This window comes from Myripristis murdjan, chromosome 19 (genome assembly GCF_902150065.1).
Source record: "Myripristis murdjan chromosome 19, fMyrMur1.1, whole genome shotgun sequence".
NCBI lineage: Eukaryota > Metazoa > Chordata > Actinopteri > Holocentriformes > Holocentridae > Myripristis > Myripristis murdjan.
In genome coordinates, this window is record NC_043998.1 from 5,732,475 (window position 1) to 5,749,967 (window position 17,493).

At 42.7% G+C, this 17,493-nt stretch overlaps 1 protein-coding gene across 1 annotated transcript in view; it reads left to right on the top strand.

Annotated features, from left to right (window-relative positions):
• The window catches only part of myo1d (myosin 1D), a 108,929-nt gene that overhangs the window by 79,978 nt on the left and 11,458 nt on the right, over window positions 1-17,493 (top strand). The window contains exons 20-21 of the mRNA XM_030077517.1: window positions 102-215; window positions 7,918-8,072. Coding sequence (XP_029933377.1) covers window positions 102-215; window positions 7,918-8,072 — 269 coding nt within the window. The remainder of the gene's footprint in view (window positions 1-101; window positions 216-7,917; window positions 8,073-17,493) is intronic.

Sequence of the window (17,493 nt, forward strand, 5' to 3'; positions counted from 1 at the left end):
CTGTCTTCTCCCTGTGGTGTGCTTTTTGGATGTGTGTGTGTGTGTGTGTGTGTGTGTGTGTATCCTGTGGAGTGACTAATGAGATGCTTTGTGTTTCCCAGATCAACCGTTTCCACAAGGCAGAGGACCGGGCTGTTCTGATCACCGACCGCCACCTGTACAAGATGGACCCCCTGAAGCAGTACAAGCCCATGAAGAGCATCCCCCTCTACAATGTATGACTCTTCTTGTTATAACACTGTTTCCTGTGATACCTTCCTCCACCATTAACACAGTGTGGAAAACTGGAGGGGGGCTCATTATCCACTGGTGTAATACCATTGTACCCCAGGTGTACACAGACCAAGTGGATTGTACAGACGGTGATGGTTGTTTTGTTTGATTGTTTTTCACCTGCTTTTTTAGTGGGTGAAAAACTGGTTAACTGCTGTTGACTTGGGAGGTGAAACGCAGCATTTTCGCCGGCGTTCTGCCTTGATGGTCCCTCATTATAACGAAACCATGAAGCAAAGATGGTTATTAATTGGTCATTTATCACATTACATTAGATTATCATATTACATTAGATTAAGTTGAATTTAAAGGAACTGTTGATACGCGGTTGTCTTGTTCATTTGGTTTGGTTTGGTTTCACAAGTTGTGTTTCACAAAATCAAACAAACCAAAAAGCCGTGTGGGAGCTGTGACCCTGCTCATTGGTCCGCATCAGATAAATATTGAGAGGTCAAAAGGCAGAGAATTTTTTTTCCCTCTCTCACTTTATTGTACAGACACATTTGGCCAATACAGTATCCAACATGGGCATGGAGCACCATCCACAGTTTTGGGATTTTTGTTCCATGTACCAAAAAGGGAGTGTTTTCCCTTTTTGCTCCATGTCAGCCTTTGATTCATGTTGCTGCTATGTTGCTATCTGCAAGCTGCCAACGCTGTCAAGTTACTTACTTCAATCGGTTCTTTATTTCCGAGCCCATAATTTACAGCAGAGCTACGGGAGCTGCTTCAACCCAAAGCGCACAATGATTCCTGTATTTTTGGATGTCGGCCTTTTCATGTTCACACCACAAACAGTCCGCTCCAGAATTCATTATTATTCAGTCATTCATTACTGTTATTCATCGTCAATTACCTGGGACAGTTGCAGCATCTAGAATGTGGGACTACAATGTTGGTTTATCTGTTTGTACTAAGCTGAAGTCTCAGATGGTAGTGGGAATTTAGATCAGTGTAAAAAGGGATTTTAGTCATGTTAGATTCAAATTCACAAAGTGCTGCTTCATGTGATCTTGATCTGTGGGTGTCATTTTTTAAACTAGAAAGTGTTAAGATCATAGCTCAGAGAATGGTTTAGCGAGATTTGCTCTTGATTTGTACTGAATTGCACCTTAGTGTCTCAAACAGCCTCAAAATAAAAATGCTCTTTGCAAGATTAATATACTGCATAAAGTAGAAAAATTGGGAGTGCAGCCCAAAGTCATATATTTTTTTGCTTTTTACTCATTTAAAATAGATTTCATACAAAAAGATGGATAAGAGAAGGTGAATGAACCAACTTTTAGCTTTGGAATATATTTCTTTGCCTCTACATTAAACGTTAATAAAACAGTGACACCAGCAGAACACCAACCATTGTAGCAATAATTGCACCTTTGGCTGTGTATTATCAGGTGCTAATTGGTTGATATGCACACTGCTACTTTTGGCCAAGTCTGATTACAATGGCCACTTCATTATACTGAGGCTATATATCAGGAAATTATGAAGGCCCTCGAAGCCTACTCCAGTAGAAAAAGAAAAAGATGAATTGCCTTGTTTAATTATTGAACAGCTGGTATAATAATGGGATTATGTTTAAGAATCAAAATAATTGCCTTTTACCATTTTATTTAGCAGTTTTTTCAAGCCCAGTATTTCGCATTCTCATGTATAAACACCTATTACGGGTGTGTTGAACAGTGTCTTTTAAAAGAGGCAAACCTTGCCTCACACAATAGAATACAAAGTCATGGGTGTTGGCTCTAAATTCTTTTTGTCAATGCCGAATCTAATTTTTACGCACAAAAATTATCACTAATTGAAAGAAGTTTAGGATGCAAAACTCTTTTGGGACCTTTTTGAAGTTTATTTCATAAAAAAACACTGATATTTTAGCTGTATTTATCTTCTTCTAATCCAGTCGTAGCCTTCTTCAATATTTGGAGCCACTTGGAATTGGTATAAAACGATTTGAGTGACAGAATTTCCTCCTCTAGCGGGTGAGGGCAAGAACTCTATATTTCACACAAACAGAGACATTTGTGGTTCGCCAAGAATTTCTGTGATCCTGTGGCAACATGTCAACATGCAAAAATCTCTCCCAACCCTACAATTGGTTGGTTTTCATTCATATTCAAACTCTGATAGGTCCATTGAGTCTGCACATACACAACACATAAGGTTGTTTCCATGGTAAAGTATCCTGTGTGTGTGTGTGTGTGTGTGTGTGTGTTTATGTTATGCGTGTTATCTATCTGTTCATCTTATATATTCCTCGGAAACTAATATTTTATGTAATCCACACACCCACATTCAAACGTCCTTCATTAAAACGCTGCTGAGGTTGCTGAATTTCAGACTTGTTTTAGGGTTTTTTTTTTGTTTGTTTGTTTGTTTTCTTTCTTTTCATGCAGCCACTGGTCATTCTAATAGAAAGCCAGCTGTCCCACTTTTTGCTGAAGGTTTGTTGAAGACCTGGTCAAGAAAGCAGCATTGTGTGCACCCAGAGATAGTCAAGTGGTTACATCCTCCTCTAGAGCCTCATTTGTTCCCCCGCTGGCTTTAATCCCACAGAGCCTCCTCTCCTGTGTTGCACTTGTCTGTCTCTTAGAATAAAATATCTGAAGGTGAGTGGCCTTCCCAGTCTTTCAAAAAAAAGAAAGAATCAGTTTGGCAAACGTGCAGACAAACAACTGTTACAGCAATTAAAAAACACAAATGTACAGTTACGCAGTCTGTTTGGACCTGTGTCCTTAGAGGCGAGGCAGAAGTGAGAAAGGGAGGGAAAGTGTAAAGCATTAATCTACAGGATGGGTACCTCCCCGCCGTCTGTTGAAATGAGTGAGATATGAGGCTGGTGTGCAGTGACAACTGTGACAAGACAGCCCAGTGTTCAATTTGACAGAGTGACAGGAGGGAATTAGAGAGCTTGGAGAGACGGACACCAGAGCCTGTATCACCACATCTGGAAATGAAATGGGGAGATGGAGCTGAGACAGAGAGTGGGAGAGAAGAAGAGCAGGAAAAGAGGCTGAAGGATTTTTACTTATTGTTTGCTCACACATGTATACACACACACACACTTATACACACCATGAAATGATAGAAAATCAATCCCATACATGAGGTATAGGCAGTTGTTCTGTAGGAGGCTGAGGGGGCAGACTTTATACACACACTGGCACAATAACACTGATACAGTAAACAGCACATTGCACATTGAGTATTGTTATACCAGAAAGGTAGTGGAGGGTAGACCCATTTAAAGCTGCTTTACCCCACTTTTTATTTGTGAAGCAAAGCCTGTTTGTGCTGATTTTTTACTTATTTGTGTTTTTTTTTTTTTTGGTAGGGAAAAACACAATATAGATTGATAAACTGAAACCAGTTATTCGATATATGCATCATGGTGTTTGTGGATTATGCTAATTTGAAACACAGATAATAATAATGAATACTCAATTTTCATGATATTATTTTCAGTTTAAAAAGGTGGTCGTTTGCTTTATGGTGATAGGGGACTGGAGGTCAAAGTTTTTCCATTTTTTTAAATTTTCCACTACATCACTGATTATGGCTTCTTCTCCACCTTGCTCATAAACACCAGACCTTTTTGCACCGTAAATGTCAAACTGCAGGGGTGAACGAATCGGTCAAGGTGAAAGGGCGAGGAAGGAGGAGTGGAAAGAAAGAGAGCGGTGAGGTAAAGCGAGAGGGTGATATGAAGATGGAGACGTAGGCTGGGAGGCATAGAGGCATGACGTGGAGCGATCGATTGGAGGAGGTCAAACGGAGGGGAAAGCAGTTAGCTCGTTGTTGATTAGTGCTGATGCGCTAACGCCCCGTGAACCCTATGGCTGCCCTAAGCTGTGCATTTACTGCTGCCGCTGCGGGGCAACCAAAGGGAATAGCAAGGGTGGTTGATGGTTGATATTAGTAAGTAGCCAGTGGCTGTGAACCGAGGATTTATATCCCAGTTAACGCCTGCACTGCAAAACTGGGATCATTACATCCATGTTGCCTGCTTCCTTGTTGAATCACACAAGCACAGTTGAAGAGATGGGGAGAATATCCACTCCTCATCACTGACTCATCTCACCAGCTCTCCCTGTCTTTTTCTCTCTTTCACATCCCATTTTCCATCCTTTCCCCCCGACACATTCTGTTCCTGCCTCCTCGTCCTCCTCCTCCTCCTCCACCCACCCCCACCTCGCCCCCTCTCCCTATCCACCCCTATCCAGAGCTCTCCTTCCCTCTCTCTGCCTCTTCTCTCTTTCCACCGTTGTCATGCCAACTTCCCTGGAGACAGTGTTGTCATGGATACAGAGCGGCAGGGCAGATCAGCTGATGTCTGGTGTCGTTCAGGCATGTGCACAAATCGCCCTCCTGTATGTGCGCCGTTTCCCTCCGCCTTCCCAGCGGGGCTTATTTGTGATTTCCCCCTAGCTCACATTTCTCCTTCCACTCTTTCTCTCCTCTGTCTTTCTTTTCATCCCTCCATCTACCTGTTCATTTTGTTTCTCTCGCAAACTCCCACAGTTCATGCCCACAGCTGCAGTCTGACCACAAACACCATGGTTACACCCTGAAAATAACCTGTGACCACGGGCAGGTGTGCCGTGTAATTAACTGGTGGTTACCTAATGAGACAGAGCCATCCCGATCTTCACCAGGTGCCTGAATTAATACAGAACACATCATGTTGCTTCGATTTTGGCCATATTTATACATGCGATCATGATGCAGAGCTTTTTTCTTTTCAGTAAACATCAATAGCAAAAAAAAAAAAAAAAAAACAAGCGCAGAGCTGGTTAAGCTAGTTGAGTCAAGTCCTCAGTTACCATCAGCTGAGTGGTTCCTGACTGGAACACTTTTCATACTTAACCAAGCATCCTCTCACTCCCTACATTCAAAGCCTTTTAAATGACAGGTCAGCTCACCTTGACAGGCGGCTTGACGAGCTGCCCTGCTGCGCCCTCTCATGCATTACGGCAAAGCTTTAACCCTCCTCCTCCCCAGCTTCTCCTGCTTAGATCTGTTTTTATGTTCCAGGGGGATTGCACTTATCCCTACGAAATATGTATATGCAGCAGCAATTTATGAAACAAGATGTGTGCAGCATCTCGGATAAAAGCAGATCCAGCCTACGAAAGTCAAATCTATTGCCGCGCCTCATCATTTAATAAATACACGTCCTATACATGAGTTGTCCTTACTGAATTTCAGTTATGTCCACTTAGTCACTGAGGCCCCGCCCCCTGGGATATGTTACATAACGGACAAGTCATTCCCATAAGAGCTGAGTGGCAGGGGCCCTCTGCTTCCTCCATATCCACATGATGACAACTGTGGAACAGAGTGGAAGAGCGGACCGCAGCAGACGATTGTTGTCAGCAAACAGCAAGCTCCTGACTGCGTGTTCGCAGCTTACCCACATCACACGGCCACTTGCTCACTCACTCACCCTTCATCCACCACAATACACCTGCTGCTGCTGATTTAGCAACATGGCATTCATAAAAGTGAACAAGGCAATGGTGAACACATTGCCCCAGACTAATGATGATAACAAATATGTTTGGACCCGTGACTGAACCCTCTCCCTTGGGCCATTCAGGGTGGCTTTAAAAATGTCAGAGCTGAGTGGTGAGATGCATCGTTTCCCCAAGTTTCTTCAAAATCCATTAAGTGGTTTTTGCAGTATCATGCATGTGAAAAAGGAAAAAACATCCATACATGGTTCTTTGTGTTCCCAAATGTGATTTATTTTATTTTGTTCATAGTGAGCATACTATGGAAAATGAAAATAAATCATGTTTGGGAACACAAAAAGCCGTGTGTGGGTGTTTTTCCTTTTTCTCAGGCCTATGTCTCTCACTGCCCAGCACCCACAATACTCTGTGGATGTGCATGTGCCTTCTCGTTTTGCAGTATCCCATGTGACATACGGATAAATGAAGACACTGCACAGGCAAATGGTTTTAGCCCCACTCTTGGCCGGTCAGGGCAATTTTGAAAATGCTGGAATGTAATGGCAAAATATATCATCATCCCTAAATTGTGTCAAAATCCAATCAGTGGTGTTTGAGATATCATGTACATCAGATGGACTAACAAATGAACAGATGGCTGGAGACCTAGCCGTAGTCCTAACTGATTTTCATAGTGGGGGGCAAAGATGTCCTGGTGCATCAAGAACAAAATATGAGACAAGGAAATGAATCAGATGTATCATTACCCAACTCATTAGAACAATGGCTCTCGTTCCAATCAATTAAGCCTTTAATATAAATGTAAATGTAACTAGCTCCACGTAATTAACTGTGGGTGAATTGCTAAAGACAGAGGCACGGCTTTAGGCTTTAATTCACTGTGATTATGGAAGTGTTTGTTGCCGATGGGGAGAAAAGTCGCTGGTGTCGCATCGTAGGTAAATAAGGTAGCTGGGGTGTTTTTTAGCCCTGGGTACCAGCCTGTCTCTCGCTGTCGTCTTCTGATGGAGATGGAATAAGGATTTGTCTCGGTGTTTCGCTCTGTTGAGTGGGTATTAATGTACCTGACTGCCTGCCCTCTGGCTGTTTCCTCGGCATACACTGCATGCGCTCCGGCTTAGAGAGGCAGATTAAGAGAGAAATAAATGGATAGTAGAGTGGAGAAACTTAGGGGAGGAGGGCACGCAGAGAGCTTGGCTAAAAGCAAGACAGATAATGGTTAAAAAAAATGGGGGCAGGGAAGAAAGGAAGAGGGAAGAGAGGATTGCAAACCAAAAACAAGGCCAAGGTCTGACTCTAAACTGTATTTAAGTGTGATGTTATTTGTACCTTCCTGTTGTGCACACTTTTGAAGCCCTGTAAATAACCCAAATTCAATATTGGGATTCCTCATTGAGCCCTGCTGCACTCCATTGGTATGTGGGTTTGGGAGCTTTGATTAAAACCTTTGATTGGCCCTTTGGGATGCTGATCAATAACTGCTTGCTCCAACTGCTGATTTCAATCTTGAAGGAGAGAAATCCTATATGCCAATAAATATACCAGAAACTGGTATACCTATTGGCTTCATTTTGACTTGATCAGCATATTTAATGAGATTTTGTTAAGTCTTTTGAACTTCACACACTATTTGATGTTTATATCCTCTAGTACCACCAAGTGATTACATTTTTACTATGTATAGCCTCAATATGAATCCCAAACACATTGCCTGTTTAGCTACAAAAGACCGTTGTGAATTGTGATATTCACAGCATCAGATGTCCAATTATTTGAGAAAATTCATCATGAACACAGCTTTTTATCGCCAAGGTTTTGCCTTCCCCGCTAAAAGGAAAGATCCGCTGAATATGCCATATTCTCCAGGTCCCTTGCCTTCACTTCCTAGTTAAATGAGGGATGATGGATTGTAGTCTGCACTGAGAACCCCAGTGAATTCATGTCCTTTGGGTTGTGCTAACGCAAATTCCCTAGTGTGTGTGTCTGTGCATGTATTCGTGTTATATTTATGTCTGCGTCTGACTGCTGAAATCAATTGTTATGCAACATGCACATGTTACCACTTGTATATTTTTATGTGTATATCTGTATGTTTGGATGTCTTTGTATGCTTTTTGTGCATGTTTCTGTGTATTTATGCATGTGTGTCCTTCCTCTCTCTCTGTCCCAGGTTACAGGGGTGAGTGTGTCCCCTGGGAAGGACCAGCTGGTTGTGTTCCACACCAAGGACAGCAGGGACCTGGTGGTGTGCCTGCAGGGCATGGTGCCCTCCACCGAGAGCCGCATTGGGGAGCTGGTTGGCACCCTGCTCAGCCACTTCAAAAGGTAAGGAGAGAGCAAGGAGCAAGCAACAAGTAAAGGGCTTCCAAGGTTCTGTGTTTGACAAAAAGTATTTACTCAGTTACTGTTTTGTCTTATGGTTGCCCTCTGTTTGTAATTTCAGTAGTTGCCTTTAATTTTTAGGTAGCTGTTAAGAGATTTTTGCGTGACAACTGGGCACTTCGGTATGTTTTCAATACAGCAAAAAAGTATAAATGCCAGAGAAAATTCCTTATTCAGGGTTTCCCCCAGTGCTTTATAGGCCTGGCGGGCCGCCAGGCTTTTCTTGCCCCCCGCCAGGCTAAGCGTCGCTTGTTTATTTATTTTAAATAGTTTTTTTATGCACCAGTCGAGTTAGCACGGATGTTAGCACGTCGTCAGAGCAGAAATTACCAGGATAACGCCCACCAAGTTGCGCCGCTAAGCAGAATATGGCGGAATTTGACATAATTTGAATGAAATAATGTTTTTGAGTGGAATATGAACGTTTGTCTGGCAAAGGCACAGAAGATTTCCAGCTACCGCAGCGCACTGACATAGATTGTGTAACAAAGTGAAGAGTTGCCACTCTGCTCTATTTTCACTGGCTAACAGCAGTACACTGGCTTAGCTTGTCTATTCAGAGAAGAGGTATCACTCTGGCTTATTTTTCAATCTATGTTATCACAGGTGTGTTTGATAAGTAATTTACATTTTTAAAATAATAATAATAATTTAACATGTTTATTGGAGTCACCCACCCCCCAGCGGCCCGACCACCAGGCTTAGCAAGTTTTCTGGGGGAAACCCTGCTTATTTATTTATTTTTAATTCATTCATAAAACGTAAGTATGATCTTTTTTTTGTTTTGTGTTGTAGAGAGAAATGTAGAGAGGATACTGCACAATATTATTCTGGGCCACCCCATCATTATGGTACTATGCAATGTATTGCAGAGTAAATTGTACAGTAGTAGGGCAGCTCCTACTAGTTGTTTTGACTCAGATGATCTGTGGATGCCTGAAAGATTAAGACAGAGACACTTCCATTTGTCCCCCACCTAAAAGCAGCACTTGTACTGATGAGCCTGATGTCCCCAATTAAAACCCAATTCACTTCACTTGAGCTACTGTTGTTAAAACCAGTAGTTGCCTTCAGCTAATGGGCCAATTGTTAGCTGATGTAGAGCTTACCTCTTTTTGTTTCTTTCTTTATTAGTAGATCGTCCACATTTCCCAGTCAATGGGAGATCTGCACAAGTTAAGCAGAGGTGATTGCGAACAAGTTAATTGTTAATCCCTAACATTCATCATTAATAGGCGGAGTATGCAAAAATCTATGCAGACAAAAGTGATATCGTCCATGCATTCTCAACCTCCTTTCCTCTTTTGCTGTAATCCTAGGAGAGGACAGCACATTTCATCGCATTGTCACCCTAACAGTGCAGTTCACACACATACAGTATGAAACAGTATCTCCAAAACTGTATATGAGGGCCTCTCCAGTTAATTTGATAAAGTCATATACTGGGTATATCAGTTTCTCTTGTTATTGAACCAACTCGTCCACAGTATGCTATGGCTTAGGTCATTTTTGTCACTGCGCATGTCTCTTTTTGTGTGTGTGCGTGCGTGCGTGTAAGACAGAGAGAGAATCAATCTGAAAGTGTGTGCATGTACACAGAGGTGTCTGCATCTGTTTGTTTGTGTGTGTGTGTGTGTGTGTGTGTACGCACGTACTTGATCATTGCCATTCTGTGATGCTATCTCATTCCATTGTGGAGCCCATTGCTCTGTGGGTGTCAGGCTGAGAAAGGCCTCCACCGGGCCTCACTTAATGACTCCGTGTGCTCTGCATGCCGACCCATCCATCACTGTGAAACACTGACAGAACAAAGGACACACCGGCACCAGCAGTTGTGTGTGTGTGTGTGTGTGTATATGTAAGCATGACTGCACAAGCATGCCAGTGTGAATGCATGTGCATTCACACATGCATTCCTCAGTGGCTGAGTGTGTGTGTGTGTGTGTGTGTGTGTGTGTGTGTGTGTGTGTGTGTGTGTGTGTGTGTGTGTGTGTGTGTGTGTGTGTGTGTGTGTGTGTGTGTGTGTGTGTGTGTGTGTGAGAGAGAGAGAATGCACACATGCATGATCTTTTGCATGCTGCGTCCCTCTCTGCAGCTCCCTGTACATGTGGCTTTAACCTTTATCTCTCCTTCAACACGCAGCACAGTGCACAGCACATACAATGGCAAGCAGGGAGAGGGGCAGCTTACAGCAGCAGCACTGGGAGCCTGTGTCAAAGCAACACTCTTTATCCTCCTCAAAGTGACAGCAAGGCCAAAGCAGAATGACACTGCCTCTGAGACTAAACCCTCCTCTCTTCAGTGCCTCTGTTCTACACTTGAGTTTCAATAGGCACTGTTTGTTTCTGACACTGTTTCCAAATCTGCTTGGCTTAAGCTTGTTTTTTTTTTTTTTTTTTTTTACTGTGTCATTATGATTTTTGATTTTGCTGAAGACTAAGTGGCTCCTATTTGGAGATAGCGTCAACACCAGCATATTTCATTGAGAAGATAGCAGAAACTTCTCAATTCTGCACCAAGTTGCCTCAAATAGAAACGATTCTGGGAATTCGGCAACACATATAAGAAGATAACCCTCTTATCTTCCATGACGCACCAGTTGTCTAGAGAAATTCACAAATACGCCCGTCCTCGTTTTGCATAAAAAGGAAAAGGATTAGATTCCCATGCCTTCAACCTCCTCTTCCTCCCTCCCTCTTTGCTTTGCCCCTCTCCCCCTCTCGTTGCTTTATTCTTGCCTTCTATTTTTGACTACATCCCTTTTGTACTGATCTGTTTCTTACTGCACCCCTTACCACCCATTTCTCCCCAATTCCCCAGCGCCCTCCCTCTCTTTCTGTCTCCCCCCTTCTCCACTGGCTCCCCCGTCTCCATTTCAGGAGAGGAGGCAATGAAATATTTAAGGCTGTGCTGCTGTTGAGGCCTATATTTAGATCGGAATAGACTCCCCCATCTCTTTCTCTCTCTCTCTCTCCCTCTCTCTCTCTCTCTCTCTCCCTTTCTGTCTGTCGTGTGTCTGTTGACATGCACCCCACGCAGCAGCTGCAGCACTCTCGCCCTCCACTGCCAGGATAGCAGAGCAGAGACACCCCACATCTGTCACACATAAACACCCTGCAAAGTCAATGACGAATTTAGTCGATCCAGCTGGCTCTAGGGCTCTAGATTGCATCCCACACTTCCGTAGTGTACCTCAGCGTGCTTTATTGTGTCTTACCTTCCCATATTGATCAGTTCTCTTTCAAACATTCGTCACTCATGTTATCAGAGAACCTGGGTTACAGGATAAGCAACCTCAAGTTTTCCTCTCCTCTTTCCTTTCTCTTTCTTTTTCCGTTCGTTCCTTTCTTATTTTCCTTTCACTTTACTTCTCTGTCTTCCTCTCCCCCTAAATTGCGTTTCAGCTCTCATTTGATTGCCTAGACATATGGCATGCAGGCTTATGTCCTTTGAAATGTGTATATTATGTGTATGACCATTGACACAGCCAGTTCTTGCATAAACACACATGTATATATAGTATGTAGAATATGATCAGCACTCTGGACCCCTGGAGTCAGCTTAGTGCCCTCTCGGGCTCTCAATAGGCATTTCTTTTTAATATTAACTCAAATTACTGTATGTTTTATAGTTAAATAATATGCGAGAAAGAGTGCAGGCCTCGTGCCTACGACTGCACATCATTACAGCCGATATCACATGGTGTAGCATGGCCCTGAGTCTATTATTGAGATTTTATCACAGTTTCATAGTAAATTTGTTTTTGTTATTTTTTTTTGTATGATTGGCTGCTGAGAAAATTATTCTAAAAAAAAAAAAAAAAAAAGTTTGCCCACGGTGTATCAGCTGCCAGCATTTGGTATGTCAGCCATCAATTTCTATTGGCTTAATTACAAAATGATGAAAGTTAAACGAGGTGGAGTGATACATGCACAGAAATGTGGTTGGATTTCAGCCAATCGAAATGCAAAACTAGCTGTGGTATAATGAGGTTTGCATGCTCAAAAGGAATGGAATGGCACATTAAATATTTTGAGGTTTTTTTTTTTTTTTTTTTTTTAAGTGGTTTAAAAGCACTTGGTTTACCAGCGAGTTTCATATATCTCATGCAAACCCTCAAACTCATGAATTTTTTTACACTGGAAATGTCTGCAATCTTGACATTGCTTGCCCATCTCCCTCATTCCTTTGAGATCACTGTTGTGTAGGCTGTTTGAATTGGTTCTTGAAAAAGAGCACTGTAGCAGAAAGGGGTATTTGAAGAGGCACCATGTACAATTTTTAAAGCATTCAAAGTGTCTGCAGTGGTTATGCTGCTCAACTCCTTGGTGTTTAGTGCTAGACTGTAGGCGGAAAGTAGAGCCCTTTGCAACACGTACACATCATACATGTCTTTCTTTTGTAAGACGTGTTAACTTGTAACCAGTGTGTGGGCTAGTCAGTGTTTCAGGTGCTTCCAAAAAAAATAGCCTGTCTCTTTTGGGATATTTTAAGTCAAGTCAAGGAGCAATATATTAACATGAAGGCACATAATTATGTGACAGTGTAGTCCTAAATGTTTAATTGGTCATCGATCAGAAAGTTGTCATAGCAAACCCCGTAGACGAGTGGAGAAGATCTGGGCTGGGAAAACAAATTTCATTCCCTCCTTCAGCAACTACTGCTGATGTGCCCTTAAGCAAAACACTTAACACAAACTGTGCATGCCAGTTATGACTTCACATTGAACCTGTGTATACCTTTTATTTTTTATTTACTTTTTTTTTTTCAGTAATTCTACATTTCTGATTAGTTTTCATTCATTGCGGCATCACACACACACACACACACACAGCATCCCCTTTGGTTCTCACCATCCCTGCTGAGTCCTTATTATAAAAATAGCTTAGTGTTGAATAAATCATCCACAACCTCAATTCTCTCAGGTGGTAAACTGCAGTTTAAGGAAAATTTAGCTCCTCTGAACACAGCATAACTCATCACTCTCATGCAGAAATAACACTGTAACTTACAATACCTGGAACGTTTTAACGGGGATAGCCAGCGTCAGATTAGTTCAGAAACTGTTACAGTTGTGGAATAGGGTCTAGTTTGAGTGTGACTGTGTGTGAGTGTGTGTGTGTGTGTGTGTGTGTGTGTGTGTGTGTGTGTGTCTCCATGTGTGCCATGACCTAATGACAAAGTTTCTCCATGACAGATACTTGTAAGTCCTTACAAGTCCATATAATCTCCTCTTTCTTCCTGGTATTGTAGTGGCTGTGTTGTGTACGCAGTATAAATTGGTTTCTTGGAAAAGCACTGTGGAGAGTTTCTGTGGCAACAGCTTTCCCCGGCCGCACCGGCTGCTGCCGCCGCTGTTGATGTCCACAGTGACTAATGAAAACCCCTGCACACTAGATTGATAATGGGGGTAGGGGTGTGGATGGGGGGGTATGTGATGAGAGACTCTTGAGTAATGGGCTCAAGCATGACTCCCCCCACCCATCTCTCTCTCTCTCTCTCTCTCTCTCTCTCTCTCTCTCTCTCTCTCTCTCTCTCTCTCTCTCTCTCTCGCTCCCTTCCTCCTACATTCTGATTCTCTTTTTTTGTCTCCATCTATTTCTCTGTGTGTCTCTCACTCTGTAACAGGCTCTGATAGGAGTTTGTTAACCCCTGCTCACAGTCCTCTCTGGTGTGTGTTGGTGCTTCAGGGGGGGGTTATTCTGGGGCTCCAAGCCAATAATGAGTGGGATAGCATCATTCTCTCTCTCTTTGTCTTCTTCTCCTTCTCTCTTTCTCTTTTCTTTTTTTCTGTAGCACCGGGGAACAGAGGACGACAAGAGCCAATTCATAACACTGTAAACTTTTCAGATCTGTCTCTGTGACAGCTGTTTGCGGCTCCACCTGCCCCATATCTGTCTTCAAGCGTTCTTCCTCTTCATTCATTCTTTCTTTCTCTTACTTTGCTCTGCTCTAACCTCTACCATCTATCTCTATCCACCCCCCATCTCTCACCCCTCCCCTCCAGTATGAGTCAGCAGTAGCATGGCAGTCTCTTACCCTCCATTGATCCAATAGAGAGATGTGTTCGCATTGTGTTTCTGCCCTTGCTCGTGCCCCTGCCCTGAAGGTCTGCACATGCAGCTTCACCCTGTCTGGCTTTGGCGCTGCAGAGGAGGGAGGGGGACGCAAAATTTTGGAAATTGTGGGATCAAAAGAGGAGAGAAGTATAAAGAAACAAAGAAAGTGTTAGAGAGTCAGAGATAATGATTGGAACACAGGCCCAGAGAGAGGTGAGTTGTACTGAACATGAAGGAAGGAGAAGAGGAAAAAGGAAAGAAGTAGCAAGAAAGAGCAAGGCAAGAGTTTTAAAAGCGAGAGAGGGATACAGTAGGAGACTGAAAACCATGCAAAGTGGATCAAGTCAAAAATAACAAGGGATAGAGGATGTGGGAAGGAAAGAAAAGAGAAAGAGATGTAGAGGACACTGAGTATGAGAAAGAACCACAGTCAGGTCAAAGTCATATCTTATTTACTTGTGCAGTCCTCACACCCTTCGCTCTGGTAAACAAATTATGTTTATTTGATTTGAACATGTTGGCGTCAAAAAAAGCTTCATTAATAATTTTCCACTCAGTTAATACTTTTTGACTGACATGGGTATTTAAACCAGGGTTTTTATTCAGATTACTTGTGGCAGGCATTATTATCTTCCTTACATTCATTGTTGTTTTCTTTGTTGAGGAGTCAAATCAGTCAGTGTGTTTTAGCTGCCTTTACGCAGGTATGAATATTGAAACTGTGGGGGGAAGAATCACTTTTGGTGAATAAATATGCCATACTGCACTTTTTATGTATCTGAAGGTGGCATTATCATCATCACTGATAATAAAATAAAAGCAGAAAAAAAAGGAAGGGAGATGGTGCCAGAGAGAAGGGGAGAGAAAGACAGAGGGAAGGAATGAGAGAGAAAGCCAAGCCTTTGTCTCCCCATCAAGGTCACCCTTTCTGCTGAATCAAATATTTTAGACTGAGAGAAGTGGGCTTCACTCCTTCTCTCCTTCCCTTCCTCCCTCCCTCCCTCTCGCCTTTCCCTTTCTCTGTCTTTCACCCTCCCGCCACTGCTCCTCCCCCTCCCCCTCTTGTTTTTCAGCTCACATTCCACCTCTCCTCCTCCTCCTCCCTCCTTTCTGGGGCGCTGCGGATGCAGTTCCCATGGCAACCATTGGATCCATGTATTTTTTTTTCCTGATATGTGATCCATTAATAACCCTGCTGGCTGAAAATAATAACGGCACATCTCCTCTTGGACCACAGACGGGGGGATGGAGAGCGAGACAGAGACTGGGAGAAGGGCCATGCTAATACTAGAATCATATAGATGGGAGATGCAGCACAGGACAGGCAGATGACAAGTCAGATGGATGTTAAGAGAGAGAGCAAAGGAAAAAGTGCTGAAGAAGTGTCAAAGTAAAAGTGTTTCATCACTTTAAGTGTTTCTGTCTCTACTGCACAGAAATAGTAATTCTGTGCATTCTTCTGTATAATCATCAGTATGTTTTGAAAGCAGAGAATCTGTCTGCATAGTTGTTATATAGCCTCCACAATGGAATTGCATGCATGTGAGTGCTTTATTTATTTATTTATTTAAAACATGAGCATGAAGTACACAAACACACACACACAGACGCCACACATATATACTGTATGTTCACATTCCAGTGTACAAATGCTCAAGGAAATGTACAAAAACAAACATTCTTTCTCTCTCATGCTCACACACACACACACACACACACACACACACACACACACACACACACACACACACACACACACACACACTCAGAGTGATTGTTATGTGGGCCATTGGGGAGTCCTGCTCATCTCATTGGTGCTGCAGCCTGGGGGAGGCTGGGTGGACTGATGAATGGGGAGGGGCCTGGCAAGACTGTGTGTGTGTGTGTGTGTGTGTGTGTGTGTGTGTGTGTGTCTGTTGTGTGTACGTGCATGCAAGAGTGTGTATGAGTGACTGAATGTGTATGTATGTGAGAGAGCGTACTTCCAAGTCAGAAGATGTATATGTGTATGAGTGAAAGAAATGTGTACGTGCGAATGTGTGAGTTGATGTGACCTACTTTTCCACCAGCCCTGCATCACTGCAGAGCTACGAGCAGCCTGCCAGCCCACTGCCCAACACCCTCCTTCTCACATGCTCTCACACACACACACAAAATAAGGGGAAGCGTGGGTCACCTGGGTCTCACCCCAACAGCATATCACGTTGTGTGTCTACCATGTATCAGCGCCTCACAGATTCAGTTTTGACAGTGAATTTTAAAGGATGGCACTCGCCTCTACACGAGCCTGTCAGTCATGTGGATCAATTCTGAGGGGGACTGGCGCAAATTGTAAGCTGCAATTTAAAGGTTCACTATGTAAAATTTCATTCAAATGAGGATCCCTCAGACTCCAATGACAAGAAAAGCATGGACTAAGCATTAAATTTGAAGGCCGAGTCAACATGGTTCTCATCATCAGCCTGACTCACTGATAAAATATGTGCTTATTCCGTGTTTTTTCTATATTTTGATTAACCCTTAATTTTGCATAGTGCACCTTTGAACACTGCCAGGAAGTTCTTGCAAGAAATACTGTATGACAGTGTATAATCATTTAAATATTCTCAATTCCACTATAAAGGATACTGTGATTTCCTACATTTTAACAATACATACAACCTGATAATATGTGAAAAATGGAACAAGTTGCACAATTAACAAAAAAAAAAGAAAACAACAAAAAAGATTATAGTGCTTTTATGACATAGTTTTTTATGAGTGTGATTATATTTAATTGCCTATACTGTATGCAGTAAATAAAGCAGTATAGTGTAGTGTAGTTATCATTTATTTAAGTATCATAGTCCAATGGAAAGGGAAGGGCTATATATGTTACAGAGCAAATTGTGTGCACTTCATTTAATCTGCTGTATTGCCACTCACTACTGGAGTAGCTTTTGCTACTTCTGTGCTGTGATTGGGTAAGAGTGCAGCTCTTACCAAGCCAAAGGTAGGGCACTGAATTCCCACAGGATCTTTTTTATACTGAAATGTCTGCACTAACTGTAGCCTAGCGTCTTACTGTCACTTTGGATGAAAGCATTAGTTAAGGGCTATATACAGTTTCGATGACGTATATTGTCCTCTGTCTGTCTCTGTGTGTTCCTCAGTGACCTCTACATATACCTGCTCATGTTGCCCCCCCATACACAGTCTCTCATTCCACCCAGCAACAGCACCATATCATCTCCCACTGTCAGGCCAATTATGTTTAACCTCAGCACATTTTCCGCTTCCTCCTTGGCCTCGTTCACCTCTAGCCC